Source organism: Alternaria rosae (genome assembly GCF_020736505.1).
Source record: "Alternaria rosae strain MPI-PUGE-AT-0040 chromosome Unknown BKA58scaffold_1, whole genome shotgun sequence".
Taxonomy (NCBI): Eukaryota; Fungi; Ascomycota; class Dothideomycetes; order Pleosporales; family Pleosporaceae; genus Alternaria; species Alternaria rosae.
Window position 1 is genome coordinate 439,249 of NW_025763570.1, and position 20,829 is coordinate 460,077.

General features: G+C 52.6%; 10 protein-coding genes across 10 annotated transcripts; 4 read left to right on the plus strand and 6 right to left on the minus strand.

Annotated features, from left to right (window-relative positions):
- Nucleotides 1-834: 834 nt before the first annotated feature.
- Nucleotides 835-1,405, plus strand: BKA58DRAFT_463534 (uncharacterized protein; the record flags this gene model as incomplete). The annotated part of the gene is made up of 2 exons (XM_046174879.1): nucleotides 835-856; nucleotides 1,146-1,405. 2 exons carry the CDS (start codon nucleotides 835-837, stop codon nucleotides 1,403-1,405), a joined length of 282 nt encoding a protein of 93 aa, XP_046030318.1.
- Nucleotides 1,406-2,084: 679 nt separating this feature from the next.
- On the minus strand, nucleotides 2,085-3,897 carry BKA58DRAFT_349575 (6-phosphogluconate dehydrogenase). Its single transcript, XM_046168494.1, has 3 exons — nucleotides 3,611-3,897; nucleotides 3,253-3,560; nucleotides 2,085-3,204 (listed from the first exon to the last, which is right to left on the minus strand). Exons 1-3 carry the CDS (start codon nucleotides 3,810-3,812, stop codon nucleotides 2,509-2,511), a joined length of 1,206 nt encoding a protein of 401 aa, XP_046030319.1. The 5' UTR covers nucleotides 3,813-3,897; the 3' UTR covers nucleotides 2,085-2,508.
- A 394-nt stretch (nucleotides 3,898-4,291) lies between these two features.
- Nucleotides 4,292-5,450, minus strand: BKA58DRAFT_2310 (ubiquitin-conjugating enzyme/RWD-like protein). Its single transcript, XM_046166488.1, has 3 exons — nucleotides 5,265-5,450; nucleotides 5,119-5,206; nucleotides 4,292-5,063 (listed from the first exon to the last, which is right to left on the minus strand). Exons 1-3 carry the CDS (start codon nucleotides 5,283-5,285, stop codon nucleotides 4,570-4,572), a joined length of 603 nt encoding a protein of 200 aa, XP_046030320.1. The 5' UTR covers nucleotides 5,286-5,450; the 3' UTR covers nucleotides 4,292-4,569.
- Nucleotides 5,451-5,685: 235 nt separating this feature from the next.
- Nucleotides 5,686-6,528, plus strand: BKA58DRAFT_302573 (dihydrofolate reductase-like domain-containing protein; the record flags this gene model as incomplete). The annotated part of the gene is made up of 1 exon (XM_046166937.1): nucleotides 5,686-6,528. The coding sequence occupies one exon, from the start codon at nucleotides 5,686-5,688 to the stop codon at nucleotides 6,526-6,528; it is 843 nt and encodes a 280-aa protein (XP_046030321.1).
- A 22-nt stretch (nucleotides 6,529-6,550) lies between these two features.
- Nucleotides 6,551-8,056, minus strand: BKA58DRAFT_2302 (uncharacterized protein). The gene is made up of 2 exons (XM_046166465.1): nucleotides 7,131-8,056; nucleotides 6,551-7,015 (listed from the first exon to the last, which is right to left on the minus strand). Exons 1-2 carry the CDS (start codon nucleotides 7,667-7,669, stop codon nucleotides 6,574-6,576), a joined length of 981 nt encoding a protein of 326 aa, XP_046030322.1. The 5' UTR covers nucleotides 7,670-8,056; the 3' UTR covers nucleotides 6,551-6,573.
- A 1,198-nt stretch (nucleotides 8,057-9,254) lies between these two features.
- Nucleotides 9,255-12,585, plus strand: BKA58DRAFT_2323 (chitin synthase-domain-containing protein). The gene is made up of 5 exons (XM_046166504.1): nucleotides 9,255-9,440; nucleotides 9,495-9,972; nucleotides 10,020-10,381; nucleotides 10,431-12,101; nucleotides 12,151-12,585. Exons 1-5 carry the CDS (start codon nucleotides 9,390-9,392, stop codon nucleotides 12,286-12,288), a joined length of 2,700 nt encoding a protein of 899 aa, XP_046030323.1. The 5' UTR covers nucleotides 9,255-9,389; the 3' UTR covers nucleotides 12,289-12,585.
- Nucleotides 12,586-12,614: 29 nt separating this feature from the next.
- BKA58DRAFT_2331 (uncharacterized protein) lies at nucleotides 12,615-15,182 on the minus strand. The gene is made up of 2 exons (XM_046166520.1): nucleotides 14,237-15,182; nucleotides 12,615-14,186 (listed from the first exon to the last, which is right to left on the minus strand). Exons 1-2 carry the CDS (start codon nucleotides 15,027-15,029, stop codon nucleotides 12,883-12,885), a joined length of 2,097 nt encoding a protein of 698 aa, XP_046030324.1. The 5' UTR covers nucleotides 15,030-15,182; the 3' UTR covers nucleotides 12,615-12,882.
- BKA58DRAFT_2336 (fungal-specific transcription factor domain-containing protein) lies at nucleotides 15,134-18,302 on the plus strand. The gene is made up of 3 exons (XM_046166535.1): nucleotides 15,134-15,615; nucleotides 15,681-15,758; nucleotides 15,804-18,302. Exons 1-3 carry the CDS (start codon nucleotides 15,237-15,239, stop codon nucleotides 18,119-18,121), a joined length of 2,775 nt encoding a protein of 924 aa, XP_046030325.1. The 5' UTR covers nucleotides 15,134-15,236; the 3' UTR covers nucleotides 18,122-18,302.
- Nucleotide 18,303: 1 nt separating this feature from the next.
- BKA58DRAFT_2337 (uncharacterized protein) lies at nucleotides 18,304-19,462 on the minus strand. The gene has a single exon (XM_046166538.1). The coding sequence runs from the start codon at nucleotides 19,290-19,292 to the stop codon at nucleotides 18,375-18,377; it is 918 nt and encodes a 305-aa protein (XP_046030326.1). The 5' UTR covers nucleotides 19,293-19,462; the 3' UTR covers nucleotides 18,304-18,374.
- BKA58DRAFT_2341 (trimeric LpxA-like protein) lies at nucleotides 19,463-20,451 on the minus strand. The gene is made up of 2 exons (XM_046166549.1): nucleotides 19,926-20,451; nucleotides 19,463-19,866 (listed from the first exon to the last, which is right to left on the minus strand). Exons 1-2 carry the CDS (start codon nucleotides 20,409-20,411, stop codon nucleotides 19,663-19,665), a joined length of 690 nt encoding a protein of 229 aa, XP_046030327.1. The 5' UTR covers nucleotides 20,412-20,451; the 3' UTR covers nucleotides 19,463-19,662.
- Nucleotides 20,452-20,829: the final 378 nt, after the last annotated feature.

Sequence of the window (20,829 nt, forward strand, 5' to 3'; positions counted from 1 at the left end):
TGCTGGTGCGTGGGCGTTGGACGAGTTCGGGTGCATCAAAAGCATGCGAACGCACGAAGCATTCAATGTTTGCTTCTACGTTATTTCTGTTTTGTCCTGGGTAATGGGTATACTGCACGTTACGATACCTGAGCGCTGTTGGGTAATGTCGCAGTCTTGCTTGATGCAAGGGGTTCCGAGGAGCAATGTGTCGTTGCGTCAGGCAGGAGAAGCCAAGCAGTGCTTGTTCTCTCAGCCACTTGGCCTCGCTTCAACTTTCGACCGACGCAGATGTCTACTTTCCTTATCTTGTCTCCGTGCCGCGACTCATCGATTGCAATTTCGCGAGGCCCTTCTACTTTGCCACTTCCGAAGTTCAAGTCGTAGACGCGTCGCTTAGAATGGTTCACGCCTTATGACCCAGGCTCGTCTCTTACATCCCCGCAGGAGTCCATTTCCCTTTGAAGAGGTTCGGAAGACGAGAACAAGCCGACTTAAAAAGAAGACGATGTCGCGAAGGGCTGTTCCTTAGGAAATCTATTCGTCAAAACAGGAAACTTCCCAACTTCACCCTGATCTCTTGGTCGCTGTCTTCAGCACGACGTGGAAGAAAGGACACTCCTTGCTAGCAACTCCCGTTCTAATAATCTCATCAGTTACTGCGAAATTTACTTCATATGCAGCAGCATCTCTCTAGACCTAAGGTCGAAGTAAGAGCCATGTTCTAATTCGACCGGGGACTACAGATCTTCGCATCCTTCGAAAAGCCGTCACATCCGGGAATTCTAATAGATCTTTCCCTCTTCCAGCACCCCGCAGTATCAAGACGTGGCGTAGCCATTTCAGGCAACCACTATGGCCGTCAGCAGACGGATTGGTATGAGACCCAGAAAATTCCACAATCCAACACCTGTGCGAAACGCCACAACCTTGAGAAGCCTTTTTGCAAACATCATTTCCATAGCGCATCAGCGTCAGTCTGCGTGCGAAACAGTCATCTCAAAATAGCACAGACAGGCGGCACCTACCATCGCGAATCGTCATGATCTTACAGTGTAAACATATGCGGTAAGCCCATACTCAGATCCCGTCCAGGCAATAAAGAACATGGTGCGCCTCCCCATCAACAGACTAACTGCTCTACGGTGACTAACGCACCACATCAGTGCCTGATGCGATCCCATCGAAACCAAACCATGACAATGAGAAAGTAGACGATACGAATATCAGAGAAGATTGGAAGGTTGTCGAATACCCTGTCGCAGAGCCTGTCGTAGAGCAACCTACCTTAGAGCAGCCCATCGTAGAAGACACGGAACCAGAGGAACCAGGCTACCGTAGCCAGTTCACATTCGACGTCGGCTGGGGAAGTTGGAGAACAACTGTATTTGAATGGGATATGACTGCCAGGTTTAAGGAGTCGTGATAGGGTGTTTGGATTGGGTTGAGTTGAGCAGGAGAAGATTGTAAACGAACCATGGTACGCTATACCAATGTATGCCGATTCACTGCCCCAGACCATAGTTCAGCTCACACTGGATATAGTAATTGAATCATTGAAGTTCATAGATATCGAAAGGTAAACTTTGATCTCACTTTTCCTTTATAACTCATAGCATCTGCGACTTGAGTCCTGCGTACAGACCAACGATTGACCTACCATCCGTACGACTACCAACCCATCAAGCACTATCACAACAACTACCTTCGCAACGGCTACCATCCAAAACATCTTCGCAAAACAATATGTACACACCAGCCCAACCCCATCAAATCCCATACTTCCACACTCTCCTCCGCGACCACGCGCAATATATCACCACAACCAAGATAGTTCGCCGAACCTCCACCTCGTCTATTCTCACGTCCACATCCACAACCACATCAGCCTCAATACGACCAGGCTCACCCCAATCCACGACTTCATTGACGACCTCACCTCCCTCCCCAACCTCATCAACTTCAACATCGTCTCCTAGATGCAGTACCCCTGCATTTCCAGCAACGAGGTGCAAACCTGGATTACTCTTAGACTTGGAAGGGAGGCTTTGGACGACTTATGCGCGGTCCAAGGCTTTTACGAGGTTAGCGCCGCCGGTTTCGAACAGGAATGGAAGTGAAAGCAGTAAAGAGTGATATGACAGAAGATAAGGAAGAATTAGGTTGGGGTAGAGAAGTAAAAGTATGACGGATACGTATGGTAAGTTGGATACATGGATGGATACACTTTAGTGTGAGATGTCTGTAACGAGATGCAATGTCTTCAGGCCAGGAAACTATATACCGCAAGAGGATGCATGAAATAGAACAGTTATTGTCATGGAAAGGTATTCATTTCGCTTTTGCGCTCTTCCCTTCCTTGTCTCTTCTTCCAAGGTTCTTTTTGACCGCCACCAATGCAGCATAAAGGCGTACATAGCAACCAAGCGCGCCAACGCCATAACATCCCTAATCGTAACAAAAGACATGACATTATCTACACATTTTAATCTTCCTTACTATCCAAGCTCGACCTCTCCTCGACGCAATTTACTTGGCGTTCTCAGGACGGAGGGAGCGGACAGCCTTTCCGGCGCGCCAGATCTCAAGGTCGTCAATCTCCTTGAGCTCGGCGTTGTACTTCTCACGGTAGTCAGGCTGGCTGTTGTACTCGAGGGAGCGCTTGGTCTCGCTGCCGTTCTCGACGGAGGTGTAGAGGTCGTCGAAGACGGGCTTGAGGGCGGCCTTGAAGCGCTTGCTCCAGTCGATGGCACCGCGGCGGGCGGTGGTGGAGCAGGCGGCGTACATGTAGTCCATGCCGTTGGCGCCGATCAAGGGGTACAGAGACTGGGTGGCTTCCTCGACGGTCTCGTTGAAGGCTTCGGAGGGGCTGTGGCCGCGCTCGCGGAGAACCTCGTATTGCGCGAGGAACATGCCGTGGATTCCGCCCATCAGGCAGCCACGCTCGCCGTACAGGTCGGAGTAGACCTCCTTCTCGAAGGTGGTCTCGTACATGTATCCGGAACCGACGGCAACACCGAGGGCGACGGCCTTCTCCTTGGCCTTGCCGGTCACGTCTTGGAAGACGGCGATGGACGAGTTGATACCACGGCCCTCGCGGAAGAGGGTGCGGACAGTGCGGCCGGAGCCCTTGGGGGCGACGAGGATGACGTCGATGTCGGTGGGGACTTCGACCTTGGTGAGGTCCTTGAAGACGGGGGAGAAACCGTGGGAGAAGTAGAGAGTCTGGTTTTGTTAGTTCCAATTCTTGAAAAATTGATGAGTATTGCTTACCTTGCCCTTGAGCTGGGGCTTGATGGCGGGCCAAGTCTCAGACTGAGCGGCATCTGAGAGGAGGTTCATGACAATGGTGGCCTTGCCAATAGCCTCGTCGATGTCGAACAGGTTCTTTCCGGGAACCCAGCCATCGGCCTCGGCTTCCTTCCACGAAGCACCGTTCTTCCGTACACCAACAATGACGTTGAGGCCGTTGTCGCGCATGTTGAGACCCTGGCCGTGACCCTGGGATCCGTAGCCAATCATGGCCATGGTGTCGTTCTTGAAGTACTCAAGAAGCTTCTCCTTTGGCCAGTCATCACGCTCTGTTTGTTGTCAGCTTTGGTCTTGACGCATCGAGAATGGTCAAACTCACCGTAGACAGTCTCCTTGGTACCGGCAAAGTCAATGGTCTTGACACCACGGGTCTGCTGGAACTGGCTTGTGACAGCCGCGCGGGGAGCAGCCTTCTTAGCACCAGCACTCAGAGCAGACACAAAAGTGCGCTTCTGAGCGGGAGTGGAAGCCAATTGGCGGGCGGTCTGGCGCAGAGCGCGGGTAACAGGTCTTGAAGCCATTGTGAATGTGTGTGAAAGGGGTATCTTGGGGTCAGAGTTATTTCGCGGGGATATCAGCTTTTAAAGACGCTGGGCTCGATCGTCAACCCACCCAGAATTTCGAGTTGGGGAGCTTGGACCAGGCCGATTATCGCTGCCCCAGACCGACCGTTCGCGTCTTCGGCCAATCACCACACGCTGTCATAGTGCTAGCAGGGGACCCAGAGGGTCGTCGGGGAGGAATGCGTGTCTCCGAGAGCGGTTCTGATGATATGAGGCATCGCTGGACCCAGTCATAGTGGATAGTGCGTGGCGGCTGATGACTTGGTGAGATTGACCGTAGTCTGAGCGGGCCTATTTACTACGAGGTAACATTGCGCAGTACGGTTTGCGTATAGCTCTCACAGTCTGAGTAGACGGCTACAGATTCGGCCTGGCGGTGACGCAATGTTCAAGCAAACATCGCAGTCACAGTAAAGTATCACGAACGGGTAAAGTCATCTTTGTGTGCAAATGTGCAGTCATATTGTATGAGATCTTAGAAGACTATATTGCGCCCATATGATACCCATGCACCCTCTACATGATGCGCCAGACTATACATGCAGTCGCTAATGTGTTGACATGTTCACCTCCAATCTTCTCCTATGCATCAACCCTGTCCTGTAGTGAGTCCGTGGCTCGGTCTCATGTCATTGTGACGCATCCGTCCGTGGAGGGGCATTTCGAAGGACTGCTGCGTGAAAGTTTGTGTTGTTCTGATTCTATGCCGTAAAGCTCATTTGAGCACGCGATCAAAGTTCTGTCCCTTGACTGTGCCGCCGCCGAGCGATGCGCGCACGTTGCGCTTGAAGCCCTCGCGGTTCTGCTTGAGATCTTCGGCGGCCTCTTTGTTCAGCGGGTCGGACGCGTTCGGCTCGAGGAAGAGAAACTGTGATCTGTCAACGTACCGTCCATATGTCCAAGAATCCGTAGAACATACCTGCAGACCAACAACGACCGCATTCAAGTTCAATACTGGTTTCCAGTCCTCTCGCAGAATATTCAGGCATACGTTTCCCTCCAGATCGATGTTCGGGTGGTAGATCTTCTGTGTGCACTTGACTTTTGGCGGGTCGTGGGGGAAGTTCTGATTGATCTTGAAGTCGAACCTGAAGCGTCCACCTTTGTACATTCCCTCGTCAGGATCGATTGTGAGCTCGAAGTTGAGGATATCGTCGGGGTTGGGGAAGTGCGTCTTCATCGTTGTGCCGAGAGATAGTTCCTCGAGATCTGTGTCGCATTAGCTTTGCGAGGGATATCGTATGTAGCCGAAAGATAACCGTACCTTTCTGTGTTCGCAGCTGGGCTGGGGTGACCTTCTTCTTCTTACTCGAGGCAGCTTGTGCAGCCTCATCCTGCTGCTGCTGTTTCTTCTACAGGATCGTCAGCCGTCTTGCTATGCCATGCGACACCAGTCTTGTAGAAGCCTACCATAGACCATATTTTCATCATCTTGGCGGTATTTTATGCGGCGTCTGGGCTATTGCCTGTATAGATACAACCGCGTTTGTGTGCTGGAAAGCGCGCGCGTGAGGGTCGCGGGGCAAACGGCGAGAGGAAGAGGACTAGGTGGCGGTTGGGTAATAGGGAGAGGCTAGTAGAAAAGGCGACGAGTGCGAAAGCCTGCGAAAGTACAAACGCCAAACAAAAGAAGGCCTATGGATATTATACGCGAGAGTGAGGGACAGTTGGGCAGGCTGCCACGATCCTCGGGCGTCCGTGCTGCGACGTGGGGTCCCAACCACGGTTTCTCGGTGATGCCCACTTTACGGCTTAGTCATTCATGGTTCTCAGCATCCATCTACAAACTCACGATACTCGCAGGTACAGGCGGAACATAGTCACAGCAGCCATGACGGCTCCTGTACGAGACGCGTTACACTTTCCAGGTTCCGATAGCCAGCACATAGAAGGCTATCTACCTCATGACTCGCCTACATCGCCCCCAGCTCACGAACACGTTTCTAAGCCCTTCGTCACATTGACTTTCGCTACTTCTCTCGACAGCCAACTAGCCATCGCACCAGGTGTGCAGACAGCGTTATCTGGCCCGCAATCCAAGGCCATGACCCATTTCCTGAGATCAAGACACGATGCTATTCTGATCGGAGCTGGGACAGCTATTGCCGACAACCCATCGCTAAACTGCCGAATCGAGGGCGTAGGTGGCTATGGTGGACAAGGGCTCGTGGGGCAACCAAGACCAGTCGTCGTTGATCCTCACGGGCGCTGGCAGTTTCGCGAAGAGAGCAAAGTTATGAGATTAGCCAAGGAGGGCAAGGGGAAGGCACCTTATATTGTGACCTGCGTGGAGCCGTCCAATACTCAACGAAAGATACTTGAAGGCGTAGGTGGCGAGTATTTGATTCGGCAACTTTCTCCGGAGGACATTGCTGCAGCTAGTTCGTCGTGGCATATCATTCTCGATGCTCTGGCGCACCGAGGTATAAAGAGTGTGATGATTGAAGGTGGCGGTTTTGTCATCAATGATATGCTAGGACCTGGCCCCGCCTATTCCCTAGTCGACTCTGTTATCATTACAATTGCTCCTACATGGCTAGGAAGAGGCGGTGTACAAGTCTGTCCCGATGGTGGCTCGGAACGACTGCCCGTCACAAGATTGAAAGAAACAAAATGGATTCCACTCGGAGAAGACGTGGTGCTTTGCGGGCGACCAAACAAGACACTTCGATAGCATAGTAGGATATCAGACAGCGCGCAAGTCCGAGCCTTTGTTGGTCTAGCTTATCCACGGCAGCTCGTCAGATACGGTGCCCTGAAACAACTCCTTGACACTGTCTTCCAAATCTTTGAAGTGCTGAGCTGCTTTGCTATCATCACATCCGCGTAACTGCCTCTTCCCACCTAGAAGATCTCCGGTACCCATAGGGTCATTCTCCCATGCCGCATATCCGTTCTCTTCTTCCCCACGAAGCGTGCTCTGTAATGCGTCATTCGCCATCGGTGGATCTATGCCCTGCACCAGGATACGTTCTTTCGGCCATCGTATAGTCGGAGCATGCAGTTCGAGGAAACGCTTCGACTTGAAAGCATGCGTGATTACCCGAATCTGTTTCGGATAGTTGCCAGTGGCCTTCCTGAAAAGGAGGATGCTGAACAGCAGATTCTGGAATGAATCGGTCGCTTGTTCTTCCAGTAATATATAGCCCTTGTTGTACAATCTGTGTACATGGTTAGAATACGGTCTGGAAATAAGTCTTGCTGTTTGCATCTGGTTCATTCACCAGCACGTCCAATGACGCGATTTGGCATTGCGAGTGTTGTTTTAAAACGTACCTATGAGTTCGTCCTCCACCCCTATGACCTTCTGCTAACTCTTCTGCGAGCGCTGCATGGTAGTATGAGCGTGCCTCAGTTTTCAAAGATTCCGCTCGTTTAGTAGCACCGCCACTGAGGACAAGAATGCTCGAAGGAGGATGCTCTGCGTCTGTTCCGACAGTCAAGGCATCGATACCAGCTTTGATATGGGCCAAGAACGTCTCATGCTCGCCTGGCTTGCCTGTCGCTTCGTCTGACTTTTGAAAAGGCGCTAGCAGCCAATGGGGCTCATAATGAGGACTACACAATGGGAAGTTGGGCTCATCTGCATTCGGAAGGAAGATGGCGTGGCAGCAAACGATGATGAGATTCTCCGCGCTAGGATAGCTTGGTGACGGTATTGCGTGATCAGGATGTACAAAGTTCGGATTCTCAGGTGTTCGCCATTGAGTCGTATTGTCGTGACCCTCAGCTATTGGAGACGTGGTCGCCGTGGATGGTGGTGAAGCACCAGACTTGGATTTGGGCAGATCTACTAATGGTGCGGCTGAGGCCATGGCGGCTCGTACCGCTTAGTGGATATGCGGGTCGAGGAGGAAGTGTGTAAAGCTTCCTAGGTGATTAGCGAACAAGAGGTTCAACTGTTGTAGTGACAACTATCGTAACTAGTACTCTGATGCGGGGCAGTACCTGCGGGTATGACGCCAGCCAAGCGGGGGAAGGAATAAGGTGTTGTTTTTCGAGCACGAGGAAAGACTACAGGAATGGTGCGGGTGCACAACTGGGCATGGAGAATGCAAGTTTTCGTTTTGTTGAGGCGCTGGTGACGGAAGGTGCGGCCTGCTGCTCCCCGCGCGATAAGGTGCAAGAAGGCAGGAGCGTTCGCCATCTTCGCTGCCAAAGAAGCGATTTGAGAGAGGATGTTTTTATGTCGCTACCTGGGTTGGAAAGAACTCCCTAGCCCTGGAGGTATCCGTGGATGTCAGAGGCGGCTGTAGCACGTGATAACACGGGCAAGCGCGCAGACTGTTGCTCAGCATAGGCCAACCTGCTCTATGCATCTTGTTGTGCACCTTTTCGAGAACGTCAATAACGCAGGCTTGTATCGCAACAAGGATTGCTGTGGGAGATTGACTTTCCGACGTTGTCTCTGAACATATGTGGTACAGACGCCGATGCCAAGCTGTCAGCGAGATCGAGTATGTGGCGGTTGAGATGTGAGACCCAGCAGAGATGAAGGGTCCTGGGTCCAGGAACAGCTTTCCAACGGCGGCCCACAGCAGCGGATAGGAGACCTCAACACAGGGCTGGACCCTGTCACCGCACCGCCATCACGCGAACCCAGCAGCCAAACGCAGCACTGCAATAACGCAGGCAAAACGGCAGGCAAAAACGACGTGGCGAAGTTTGTAATGGTGGTATAGGAACGGCCCTATTTTAAAATCAATCGCCCCGACTACGGGTTCGTATACAAGTTGGACGGCTAGGTTACAGCAGCAATGCATGTAACCCTTTGCAGAGAACTAGGAGATCTCTCTGAGTGGATCCGCCTGCGGAGCAACCTTGAAAGCTGGCTGACGTCGACCGTGCGACCCCTAGCTTGACACAAGGACGCGCAGCCACGCATAGGAGATTTTGAACATATCAGCCACTCGACGGCAACGGGCGTTGTATGCACGTCGTAGGAGTAGTCTGCGCCAGGCGAGTCAGGCAGTCTACATGATAGTATCATAGTATGCCGGCAATAGCGATGTTGGTAGACTTTGGTGAGGCTGAGCAAGCAAGCGTCCAGGGCCCGTCTAATTTTAGAGGTCGTGGCCGGCTAGCGCCACACTGACAGACGACGGAGACTTCATGTGCTTCGGTCGTGTGCTTCACCGCCAGCAGGTTTTGCGGTTGCCGTGGAATTCAAGTAGGAGCGATCGCCGGTTCTTGAAGCGTCTCCACGAATGCATTCTTGTTAAAGGAGTGCCCAGCTGCATCCGAAACGCGCAGCTTACACGGTGACGACGAATAGAAGCTGGCTAAGCCGTGTTTCAGAGACGGCGGTTTTCCTAGCGCACCTTCCCCCATCCCACCACAAGGGGTTTAGCGCGCGTCCCTTCAGCTTTCTCAGGCCTGAAGCGCCCCAGACATTCCATCCACCTTTATCAAGCGACACCCCGAGTTGTGCGCTGCCGACTTTCTTCTATCTCAACCGTTGATACCCCTACCGCCTGTTCCTTTTTCCCTTCAACACCGCCATCTGCAGCGCCGGCCCGTGGACTGCAGCACGTCATGGCGTACAACAATAACCAAGGTTATAACCTTGGAGACCCGAACACCGGCGTAGGCGCCCCTGATGATATGGAGGAAGGCACGACATACTGACAGCGTCCGCAGTACGACCGCACCCACGATGAGGAGGAGGTAGGCCGCTCGCTGCTGCACGAGAACCCTACCGGCGCCCACCCGGACCCTTTCTACGGTAACCCTGAGGTCCGCCCGCACTCCACCTACAGCTTGACCGAGTCCTACGCGACCGACAAGCCAACACAATACCCTGGCGAGGCCCACGCCGGCACTTCTTACTCAGCGTCCGGTGGCTACGACGCGCAGGGCGACTTCGGTGCTCCCCAGCGAGCCCCATCACCATACCAGAGGAGCGAGACCAGCTCAACCGAAGCATGGAGGCAGCGACAGCAGCCCGGCGGAGGTGCCGCTGGCGGTCTCAAGCGTGGTATGACCCGTAAGGTCAAGCTTGTCCAGGGCTCCGTTCTGAGTGCCGACTACCCCGTCCCCTCTGCCATCCAGAACGCCATCCAGGCCAAGTACCGCAACGACCTTGAGAGCGGTAGCGAGGAGTTCACCCACATGCGCTGTAAGTCCCACGTTTTGTATTTCCCATTCAGGTCTGACAGCCGCTAGACACTGCTGCGACATGCGACCCCAACGACTTCACCCTCAAGAACGGTTACAACCTGCGTCCGGCCATGTACAACCGCCACACCGAGCTGCTCATTGCCATTACCTACTACAACGAAGACAAGGTTCTCACTGCTCGCACTCTGCACGGTGTCATGCAGAACATCCGCGACATTGTCAACCTGAAGAAGTCCGAGTTCTGGAACAAGGGCGGTCCAGCCTGGCAGAAGATCGTCGTGTGCTTGGTTTTCGACGGTATTGACCCCTGCGACAAGGGCACTCTCGACCTGCTCGCCACTGTCGGTATCTACCAGGACGGTGTCATGAAGAAGGACATTGACGGAAACGAGACCGTTGCTCATATCGTAAGTATTGATCAAATGCTAGTCTATTCGTAATTCGCTAACAACTCAGTTCGAATACACCACGCAACTTTCCGTTACGCCCAACCAGCAGCTCATTCGCCCTCACGATGACAGCGCCAGCACACTTCCCCCAGTCCAGATGATGTTCTGCTTGAAGCAGAAGAACAGCAAGAAGATCAACTCCCACAGATGGCTCTTCACTGCTATCGGTCGCATTCTGAACCCCGAAGTCTGCATTCTGCTCGATGCTGGTACAAAGCCCGGTCCCAAGTCCCTCCTCGCCCTCTGGGAAGGTTTCTACAACGACAAGGACCTCGGTGGTGCTTGCGGTGAGATTCACGCTATGTTGGGTAAGGGCTGGAAGAACCTCCTCAACCCGCTTGTAGCCGCCCAGAACTTCGAGTACAAGATCAGTAACATTCTCGACAAGCCGCTGGAATCCTCCTTCGGATACGTCTCTGTGTTGCCTGGTGCTTTCTCGGCCTACCGATACCGTGCTATCATGGGCCGACCGCTCGAGCAGTACTTCCACGGTGACCACACACTCGCCAAGATCCTCGGAAAGAAGGGTATCGAGGGCATGAACATTTTCAAGAAGAACATGTTCTTGGCCGAAGATCGTATTCTGTGTTTCGAGCTTGTCGCCAAGGCTGGATCCAAGTGGCATCTCACCTACATCAAGGCCTCCAAGGGTGAAACCGATGTGCCTGAGGGTGCTGCCGAGTTCATCGGTCAGCGTCGTCGTTGGTTGAACGGTTCCTTCGCTGCCGGTATCTACTCCTTGCTCCATTTCGGCCGCATGTACAAGAGTGGCCACAACCTCGTCCGCATGTTCTTCCTGCATATTCAAATGCTGTACAACGTCTTCCAGACCATCATGGCCTGGTTCTCCCTGGCTTCCTTCTGGCTTACTACCGTCGTTATCATGAGTCTTGTCGGCACCAAAACCGATACCCGAGACGCCTGGCCCTTCGGAAACACTGTCACGCCCATCTTCAACGTCATCGTCACCTATCTCTACCTCGCATTCCTGGTCCTACAGTTCATTCTGGCCTTTGGTAATCGTCCAAAGGGTTCCAAGTGGTCTTACCTGGTCTCTTTCTGCGTCTTCGGTCTCATCCAGTTCTACATTGTCATCCTGTCCATCTACCTCGTTGTCCAGGCTTTCACGAACCCGTCCTCGCAGAAACTCGACACCTCATCGCCGGAAGCATTCGCCTCGTCCTTCTTCTCGTCGAGCGGTGTCGGTATTATCATTATCGCTCTTGCGGCTACCTTCGGTCTCTACTACGTCGCCTCGTTCCTCTACATGGACCCATGGCACATGTTCACCTCATTCCCTCAGTATCTGCTCATCATGTCTTCCTACGTCAACATCCTCAACGTCTACGCCTTCTCCAACTGGCATGATGTTTCCTGGGGTACCAAGGGTTCCGACAAAGCAGATGCGCTTCCCTCGGCGAAGACGGAGAAGGGAGCCGACGGCAAGCACAACGTTATTGAGGAGCCGGATCTGCCGCAAGCCGATATTGACAGCCAGTTCGAGGCCACAGTCAAGCGCGCTCTCGCTCCTTACGTACCACCTGTCGAGAGCGACGAGAAGACTCTGGAGGACTCTTACAAGTCTTTCCGTACCCATTTGTGCACAGCCTGGATTGGTTCCAACGCCACACTCGCGGTTGTCATTACCCAAGACAACTTTGACCGCTTCGGTTTCTCTGTAAGTTATCTGGTGTCCTCCTCGCAACTTTTTACTAATTCAATAACAGTCAAGCGCCTCTGGCAGAACCGCGCATTTCTTCCAGGCCCTTCTGTGGGCTACCGCTGCGCTCGCCATTGTCCGTTTCGCCGGATGTCTGTGGTTCCTTGGTCGCACTGGTCTCTTCTTCTGCGTGAGGAAGAGGTAGACATACCAAACCCACTCATCAAACTCATCCTTCGCGGCATAGCAGCCACCTTTTGCTAATCAATCATGTTGGCGTTACCCGGTGTCTTGGACCTCAGCGCAAGCTAGGAGGCTATACGTGGTCTTTTTATATTGACTTTTTGTCATTTACAAAAAATCCACCCTCTGCACATCTATGATGCGGATTGGCAAGATCATGACCTGCTTGTACTATCTGTGTGTTCTCTAGCTATAACGGACAGATTTGAAATGTCTGGGCGCCTATTTGAATCGGATTGGGGAATGGAGGAAGATATACCGATTATCACATTTGCACGATTAGCTTGGCTTGCGGGTCTTTTTTTGCTAGGTTGAATACTAGAATATGTTTTCAAATGATGGTTGTGTGGTATGAACGTGTACTGTGTTGAGATATGTTTTTGTGTGCTGCTCGAACACAGGCATGGTGGTGTTTTGCGCTTTAATACTTCCGTTCCTCATAATCTTCACCCAAGTTCATGATTCAAATTATGTTACAATTACACAGCCTTTCTATGTGCTGCTGAGCTAGCTGATCATGGATGATATCACATTCCTTTGTTAGCCTGTCGCATATCTATTCAAGCTTAATATACCATTCCCCGTCCCTCTCCTTCCCTTTCCCGGTATCCAACACAGGTACATCACCCCACAACTCACCATACTCCAACCCCGCGTACCGCTCCTCTCTATCACTCGTCCTAGCCAGAGCAAACACTGCGCAGCCAAACTCAAAAGACGACTGCCCTGTCGCACTTGGCGGTATACCTAATTCGTTCCTAATAGTGGGAATGAGTGTGCGCTGCCACATCAAATTCGTATTCGCGTCTGGTTTCAGGACTTCCGCATACGATCCTTCTGTTGAATGGTCGGTGCTGTGTGCATTGAGGGCAGCGATGCCGCTGGCGCCGGCGTTTGAGCAGATGAGTGTTGAGTTCTTAGTCGTTACTGTGCCTTGGGGGAAAGATGCGTTGTTTCGGCTTGCTTCGTGGGGCATTTCAGAGCTATGTGCGTGTGTTGGTAAGGTTTCCCCGAGCTTATCGCCGCGACCTTGAATCGCAAAGCCACCTTGAACGGCCTGGATATTGACTGTACTGGACCCATTGTTGATGAAGCGGTGCCAGCGGAGGTACCAATCTGGCCAGCGCGAGCAAGGAGCGACGATGTATGTTTGCACCGTGATATCGGCGTCGGCCCAGGGCTTCCATGTGCTCGTCAAACAAGGTACATCCTCTACAAACTCGTCACTGCGCATCAGTTGTGCAGTAGCAAAACGATGGTTCGTAACCTTCCATGGTACCCGCCATGTCTCGCCGCAGTCTTTACTCACTGCGAGTGTACTGTCTGGTGCGATTTGCTGTGTTAAAGTGCCAGTAGGCACACTGAAACCAAAGTGCGATGAATAAGCGTATTTTCCATACTTGGCTTCTGTGGCTTTGAGTGGCCAAGGACAGAACTGGCCCATGGAGAGGAGGAAATGGTGGTTTCGCTGGTTGCAGAGGATATGCATAGCCGGTTTGACTGGCGCCACTGCCACTTCCGTGCTAGGTAAAGGCTTTTCCTCCGCAGTCCAAAACGGGTGGTCTTCCCGCAGTCCTAGCGCTAGGAAAGATTTCATGGCCCAGTAAGGAGACTGCGGGCTGTTGTAGTCTTCGCTCATGTACATGTTGGGATAAGAGAAGCCGATCGTCAACGTGCCGTCGATGTTGAACATGTCGTGTTTACTGCTCCACCAGCGGAAATGCCGAAGTAAAAGACCTTTGATCACACCCCAGTCGTTGAGTAGTTCCGGGAGCTCGACCTCCGCGAAAGCAACGGCGGACCAGAATCCAGTGAAGGCGAAACGGTATGTCAGACTGCGCCCAAAGGGTATAGCGGCACCTAGAGTGCGTCAGTCAGTGACGGGAACTCGGGATAGGTAGTAAACATACCATTCGTGTCAAAGTACCGCCAGAAAGACACTGCAAATGCCTTCGCTCTACCCCGGAACCTCTCGCACCGCTCTGGATCCAAATCCTGTGCCATCTTCGCATATATGAGCTGCGAAAATTGAATTGCAAAGCTGCCGGAATAGTAATCTGCTTGTCGTCCCTCATTGCTCCAGATACCATCTGCTGCCCAGCCACATCCTCGGTAAAACTGCTCCATAAGATCCAAATCCGCTTTCATCGCATCTAGTACATTTTCTTTGGGCACACCACATACTTTGATCAACGCTAGGTTAGTCATAACGCGGAACCAGAGCCAATTCGTCGTGGGGAAGTCTTTTCCGTTGATAGTTCCTAGCCACTGCGTAATATTCCTCTTCGCTTCTTCGGTCTGCGAATGAAACATGGTATCTGGAGCTGATAGTAGGGCGAACGAAATAATCTCCATTTCCACCATTCTTTGATCGCGTAGTACGACTGGGCCCCAGTACTCTTCGTGATGTGGATTGGTACCGTTAGCCAGGCCTATTGCGTAAGGTTTGATGAGCTCTTCGTACTCGTCTTTGGATACGACATTCGAGTGCATCAGCGCGCCGACTGCCCAGAGCGGCCGAGCGTATCCCTCAAGCTGGGCGGCGACATCGTCGAAATGGGTACCGGTTGATAACGGGAGTTTGATTCTTGCGCCATGGGGTGATTGGTATGGCTTCAATGCGCGAAGGAGTGCTATTGATGCGGTTTTAAAGTCGGCGTGGGTTTTGAACGGGTTGTTTGAGAAGCCGTCTAGCGGAGGCATGGTGTTCTGGGCGTTATCAGGAGCCTCTGTCGCGTGATACGAACCCCAACAGTTCTTTCGAAAGGCGGACGAGCGATAATGGCTCTACATGTTCCATAGTCTCGTGAGTCTGGTGGTCCTATGGTGTGACCCGCCCTGGGCGGCACCAGTCGATGCAAAAGACGTGTACCTCTTTGCATCCAAACTTCAATAGGTAGCGCATCCGGAATGTACATCGAAATCGCGTATCGCCATAGGCTCCCGTCCCGTATTGATAAACTCGGATGGCTTCCGGGGTGGAGTGATCGTGATCAGCCGAAAGGAGGGTTAGACCGCGCGGGGCCCGCGTGTGGAGTAATATCGATTTATCCCGATGCCCGCCGCTCGCTGCATCCTCCACATTTGCTTCTTCTTAATCAGCGCTTTTGCGATGTCGTGCTGATGTCGGCTGGGTGGACCAATTACTCGGTTGGCAATGGCAGCCAGGCAGGCGAGGACGACGGTCCCGTCTCGGTGGGAGGTGACACTCCCGCGTGCGTTAGCTGCAAGCAACGCAAGCTGCGATGTTCGCGCGAGACACCCTCGTGCTCGCATTGCTTGAGGCTGTGTGAGTTTTTCTGTCGATTGGCGTTGTTTCGCGTCGCTATCTTGCGTCGCTAATATGTGCTATAGCCTCTGAATGTGTTTATCAGCCAAAGAACAAACCTGGGCTTAAGCCCGGAGCTGTTGAGGCGTTGACCCGCCGCGTCGGTATGTGGTAATCCTCCACGATGAACTCAATCTCACGCTCGGTAGCTTTTCTGGAGAGGATACTCCTAGATGACGCGGGAAATGTACTGCCACGGTATAGAGATGACGATACCACGACGAATGGCCGTGCCGTCGCGCATGAAAGCCCCAATGTTGTAAAGGAATGCGCACCTCGCGTTGAGGAACACGCGCCGTGTACCGCGCCTACTCCTGATTATGGCCACATCCAACAATCCGCAGAGGATGGATCCAGAGGCTCCGAAGAAGAGAACAGGGTGTCCAATCCGTTGAAAAGAAGATTCGAAGTGCCAATTGCTGAGAGTTGGCTTTTCCCTTTTGAAGATGTTGATATCGCGCAGCACCTGCCGTCTCAACCACTGCTCGAGAAGGTTGCAGACTTCTTCTGCATCTCGTTCCATCATTGGATCCCATATATCCATAAGGCGAGACTCCAAACACGAGTGCGCCAAGGTTGTCAGGATCCAGGCCACGTGCTGGTCCTTCACGCTTTAGTCGCCGTTGCTCTGCGACATATGGACCCCAACGTACTATACCTGGACAACGATCAGATTCTTCAGCAGACGAGGGTGTCCCGGATGATTGTGGAAACGCATGCGATGCGTAATGTCACTATTGAAAGCTTGCAGGCCCTCATCTTTCTAGTTTTTGATCTTCTCAATGATGGCCAAACGCAGAGAGCATGGCCGCTGATAGGATCGCTCACGAGGACTATAGACTACCTGCAACTTACTACCGAGCCATCGACATCACAGTCAGGGTCACTTATGACGCCTGTGCGTTTGGTGAAGCCCTCAAACGACTGGACGGAGTTGGAAGAGCGGCGAAGATTATTCTGGATCATATTTCTGCTCGATCGATATTGTTCGGTGTCTACAGGATGGAACACCAGTCTCACAGCAGATGATGTGCACCGTCGGTTACCGGCAGACGGCGGTTTCTTCACGAGAGAAGAGCCGGTGACCACTCCCTACTTCGGTATCTGGAATAAGGCCGCTGCTCGCATCGGGCGCTCACTAGCAAATGTGCCCGCGCAATACAACGAAGAAGACCCAGGAGTCGACCACTTGCCCCCAGGAGCCAGCCCCAATTCCGCCAACGGCTACATTGATGCTTCTAAGCTAGGCGCATTCGCATACTGCGTCGAAGCAACCGAGAGTTTGAGTCAAGTGACGACATTCTTCCTTCAACAAAGGATCAACTGGCAAGACAAGGAGCATGCAGTCAGTTGGCTGACACGCTTCAAGGAGCTAGACTTGAGACTCGTGCAGTGGAAAATCTTCCTGCCCCCTAGATGGAAGGACTCCAATATCTCATCAGACAGGACTGTAGTCGACATGGATCCTAATCTAACACTAGCACACATTACGCATAATACATCGATGATACTACTGCATCACCCAATCGGATACCCGCCCCGTGGATGGAACGACTTCGTCGCATTACCAAAAGAATGCAGTGCCCAGACCTGCGAGCTCGCCGCCGTAGAGACTTCAAACATCGTCGACAAGTTCCTTACTCACACGCCTATACCCTTCGTCAACGTTCAATTCTCATTCTGCGCCTTCATCGCCGCCAAAGTATTACTCTTCGAACACCAAGCCACCCGCAAACCTCTACGATCAGAATTTCACCGCCTGATCCATAATCTCGAGGAAATGGCCGCAAGATGGAAAGGGAATAACACAGACAACACAAAACTCAACAACCAAGCAGGAATATACGCAAACCACCTTAAACGGCTACTCGAAGCCTGTCAAAACGACGCGAATTTCCGCTTCGACTTTTACGACCACAATGGACTGACCCTCGACCCACAAAATTACGCCAGTCCGACTTATGCGGCAACACCACAAGCGCGCTCCAGAAGCCTCGCACACGAGCGTTCTTTGATGAGGAGCCACGGACGCACTAACAGCTTCGCCAGTTCGCAGTCAACCCTCAGTCCACGCCGCATCCCACCGCCCGACGCAATACGCAACATAACCATGCCCTCTCCCAGCATCTACGAGCAACATCACCCGCGCCTCCCAACCGCACACGCGATATCACCATCCAGACAACCACCAACTCCAATATACGCTTCGCCACAAGTACCAGCTTCTTACCCGAGCCATACCCCATTACCGTATCAACAGCCCGGAAACGGAGTTCCTACATCTGGCCCCTCTCTCGCTCCATACGGAAATGCCGGTGCGACGGGAAACCAACATAGCGTCCAGGACCAGTCTCTGCTTAATCTATCAGATGCGTTTATGGATAGCCATTTCCTGGATATGGATCGTGTTATCACGTTTGAAGATGCGAATTTCTTTATTCCGGGGGATGCGTTTCGGTGGCAGTAGGGTGAAGTGGGAAGTGTCGTGACGTTAATAATGGGAGATGCGGTATAGTTTGTTAAGTATGTTAATAGAGATGAATGTGCAAGTTTGTGGGCAAGTGTTATAGATACTGGGCCTGCAAATAGTAGAAGCAAGTGCTATATCGATATGGATATTTATGAATGATTCTAAGAAACGCAACGAGGAAGAATTGATTTGTCATCTTTGCCGGCCTATCGGAACTTTTCTTTACACTCATGGTCCCAGCGATGGCACTCTAGCCTCGCGTTGAAGCACCTGCATGAGCGCCCTCAACAAGAATAGCACCTTCAGATTCAGGTCCTTCCGAGCGTCCATCGCCCCCTCCGTCCTCATCACCGCTATCCTCATCACCGCTATCCTCATCCTCATCCTCATCCTCATCCTCCAACTCAGACTCGTCATCAGCATCTTCACTCAGAACAGACCCTGACGGAAAGCGATGACCTCCGCTTTCATCCTCCGAATCGGACTCAGAAGACAACTCGTCCTCATCCTCAGTGTCATCCCGCTCCGCCAATTCCACAGACGCATCCTCCTGCTGCAGAACTTCAAGCGCCCGCTCTAGCATTACCTCCCTCAGCACCCTATGTGCGTGCAACCGCCCGAAATGTGTGATTCTAGCGCGAAATGCCGTCGCCTCTATTCTCTCTGCGAATCCAGCTCTCGCCGCCTGCTCGGCCTCTGTGGCTCGGACTGTCGCTTCCTCAACGGCCAAAGTAAGCATGGGGACTATCATTCCGGTGGGTACGGTGTGCGAGGGGAAGAATTCGGCGCGACAGAATGGACAGCTGTTTTCCCTGGTGAGCCAGGCTTCTAGACAGTTGTGGCCGAAGATATTGGCGCAGCAGGTGACTTTGATGGGGGAGTGGTCTTCTTTGACTGGCGAGCGGTCCTCAGGTGGTTCAGCGAGTAGGGTGTTGGCGTCGACGGTGAGGGCGGTGGCGGTGACTATGTTATCACGGTTATCGGCGGAGCTGTCAGGGGTGGTGGTGCCGTTCTGTACGGCTTCGTCTGAGGGGCCTGTGCATAAGGCTTCTGGCTCGGGAGGCTGCAGATCCTCGCTGCAGATAGGACAGGAGGATTCGGAGGCCGGCCTGAGACATGCCTTCATGTCCGAAGCAACGAACGCTGCTTTGGAGGTGTAGAGAGGCATTGTTAGTCGTGGTGCTGATCTGGTTGAATGCGAGTGGCGGTAGAGCTAAATGGTGTGGTGGTTCTTGTCGTGAACGACGGTGGAGGTGCTTCGTACATATACAATCAGGAGATATTGTATATTCCCCGGAGGCCCATTGTGAGTGAAAACCTGCTGCTATGGCTTCTGCCATGGCTTCCCAAAGCTTTCCCAAGGCAGGCAGCACCGAGTCTCGTAGAAATTCCCTGCTTCCACTGCCCAAACTGATATTCCACCTCCTGAAGTCGCTGTAGGCTGGGGGTTGTGCAAATACGTGGTCGTAGTCGTTGTGTCGAAGCTCATCTTGTCTGGAATCCGAAGGATGGCACGGAGACCCGAGTACGTCCTCCCCTCAAGACCACTTCGCAATATTATTCGGAATAAGCTTCTTAAACATATCCAGCTGCTTCGCATGCACCGCCATCTTCTGTTCCAGAATCTCCGGTCTCAGTTGCAGCGTCCTATCAACCCTTTGTTGGCTCCCGCTGAACACAACCGTATAATCTGGCAAGCGGGTATAAGGTGGTATAACCGAAGAAGCCGATATAGTGCAATACTACAAACATATCAGCCCCGACCTCCGCGAATGCGATCAAAACTTGGAAGTACACATACCCTACCGATGATACTGCCCCTCCCCAGCACAGCACCAACCTCAACCACACTTCCCTCACCCACCTCCGCCGCCTCAACAACAGCCCCAGAATCAACAACCACATTCCTACCCAACACCGTTCCCTCACTCCTCATCGATTCCCTTACACCCGCACTCCCCCTTGCAGATACCACACTCCCTCTCTTTCCCTCCGCATCGCCCTCATTCCCCATACCAACACCCACTTTCGCGCGTTCAAAGACCACACAGCCCTCACCGAGGACAACAGGTGCGACCGCGCTGCTGAGTTTGCTATGAGGGTGCAAGACGGTATTAGGACCGATTGTTACGGGGTGCGTGCCGGTGATTTGCGCGTGTTGGGCGATGAGGACGGTGGTGTCGAGAAAGATGGAAGAGGGTTTTGGGAGGATGGATTGGCGTTTTGGGGCGCCGGAGGTGCGGCGGTGGTCGTTGGAAGGGCGTGGCGGAGCGGGTTGCGTGGACATGGTGGGTGGTGTGGGATTGTATGTGGAGTCCGTGAGTGTTGATGGTATTGAAGGATGGATGACGGACGCGCTAAGGATCTACCTAGCGTGTCGCCAAGTCACCTGACGTGAGCGTCTAACGTACTGTTCGCCAGCGTCGTACCTACCTCGTCTTCGACACAACACAACATCAAAGTGCAAACCTCTCCAACGATATTATCATGTTGCGACTATATTTGGTGCTCCAGCTCAACGTAAAGTACAATACTCAAAGAGATAGATCGAAGGGGGTATCTCATAACCATGCATTACTACGTACATCATGTCAATCCATCGCGTAAATCTTACATGAATCTGCGCAATGCCCAATCAACAGCGACATAGAACAACACATCAACGACACCGCTACTGAAGCCCGCGCCGTACCCACCAACCACAT

Coding starts and splice junctions, on each gene's coding strand:
- BKA58DRAFT_349575 (XM_046168494.1), bottom strand. CDS start 3,812: ATGGCTTCAAGACCTGTTACCCGCGCTCTGCGCCAGACCGCCCGCCAA. Junction 3,561..3,610: donor TACCAAGGAGACTGTCTACG/GTGAGTTTGACC, acceptor GACAACAAACAG/AGCGTGATGACTGGCCAAAG. Junction 3,205..3,252: donor AGCCCCAGCTCAAGGGCAAG/GTAAGCAATACT, acceptor TAACAAAACCAG/ACTCTCTACTTCTCCCACGG.
- BKA58DRAFT_2310 (XM_046166488.1), bottom strand. CDS start 5,285: ATGATGAAAATATGGTCTATG. Junction 5,207..5,264: donor TGATGAAAATATGGTCTATG/GTAGGCTTCTAC, acceptor ACGATCCTGTAG/AAGAAACAGCAGCAGCAGGA. Junction 5,064..5,118: donor CCAGCTGCGAACACAGAAAG/GTACGGTTATCT, acceptor AATGCGACACAG/ATCTCGAGGAACTATCTCTC.
- BKA58DRAFT_2302 (XM_046166465.1), bottom strand. CDS start 7,669: ATGGCCTCAGCCGCACCATTAGTAGATCTGCCCAAATCCAAGTCTGGT. Junction 7,016..7,130: donor GGTGGAGGACGAACTCATAG/GTACGTTTTAAA, acceptor CCATGTACACAG/ATTGTACAACAAGGGCTATA.
- BKA58DRAFT_2323 (XM_046166504.1), top strand. CDS start 9,390: ATGGCGTACAACAATAACCAAGGTTATAACCTTGGAGACCCGAACACC. Junction 9,973..10,019: donor GGAGTTCACCCACATGCGCT/GTAAGTCCCACG, acceptor GACAGCCGCTAG/ACACTGCTGCGACATGCGAC. Junction 12,102..12,150: donor TTGACCGCTTCGGTTTCTCT/GTAAGTTATCTG, acceptor ATTCAATAACAG/TCAAGCGCCTCTGGCAGAAC.
- BKA58DRAFT_2331 (XM_046166520.1), bottom strand. CDS start 15,029: ATGCCTCCGCTAGACGGCTTCTCAAACAACCCGTTCAAAACCCACGCC. Junction 14,187..14,236: donor GCGGTACTTTGACACGAATG/GTATGTTTACTA, acceptor GACGCACTCTAG/GTGCCGCTATACCCTTTGGG.
- BKA58DRAFT_2336 (XM_046166535.1), top strand. CDS start 15,237: ATGTACATCGAAATCGCGTATCGCCATAGGCTCCCGTCCCGTATTGAT. Junction 15,616..15,680: donor CTCGCATTGCTTGAGGCTGT/GTGAGTTTTTCT, acceptor TATGTGCTATAG/CCTCTGAATGTGTTTATCAG. Junction 15,759..15,803: donor GGCGTTGACCCGCCGCGTCG/GTATGTGGTAAT, acceptor CACGCTCGGTAG/CTTTTCTGGAGAGGATACTC.
- BKA58DRAFT_2337 (XM_046166538.1), bottom strand. CDS start 19,292: ATGCCTCTCTACACCTCCAAAGCAGCGTTCGTTGCTTCGGACATGAAG.
- BKA58DRAFT_2341 (XM_046166549.1), bottom strand. CDS start 20,411: ATGTCCACGCAACCCGCTCCGCCACGCCCTTCCAACGACCACCGCCGC. Junction 19,867..19,925: donor GGGGCAGTATCATCGGTAGG/GTATGTGTACTT, acceptor ATATGTTTGTAG/TATTGCACTATATCGGCTTC.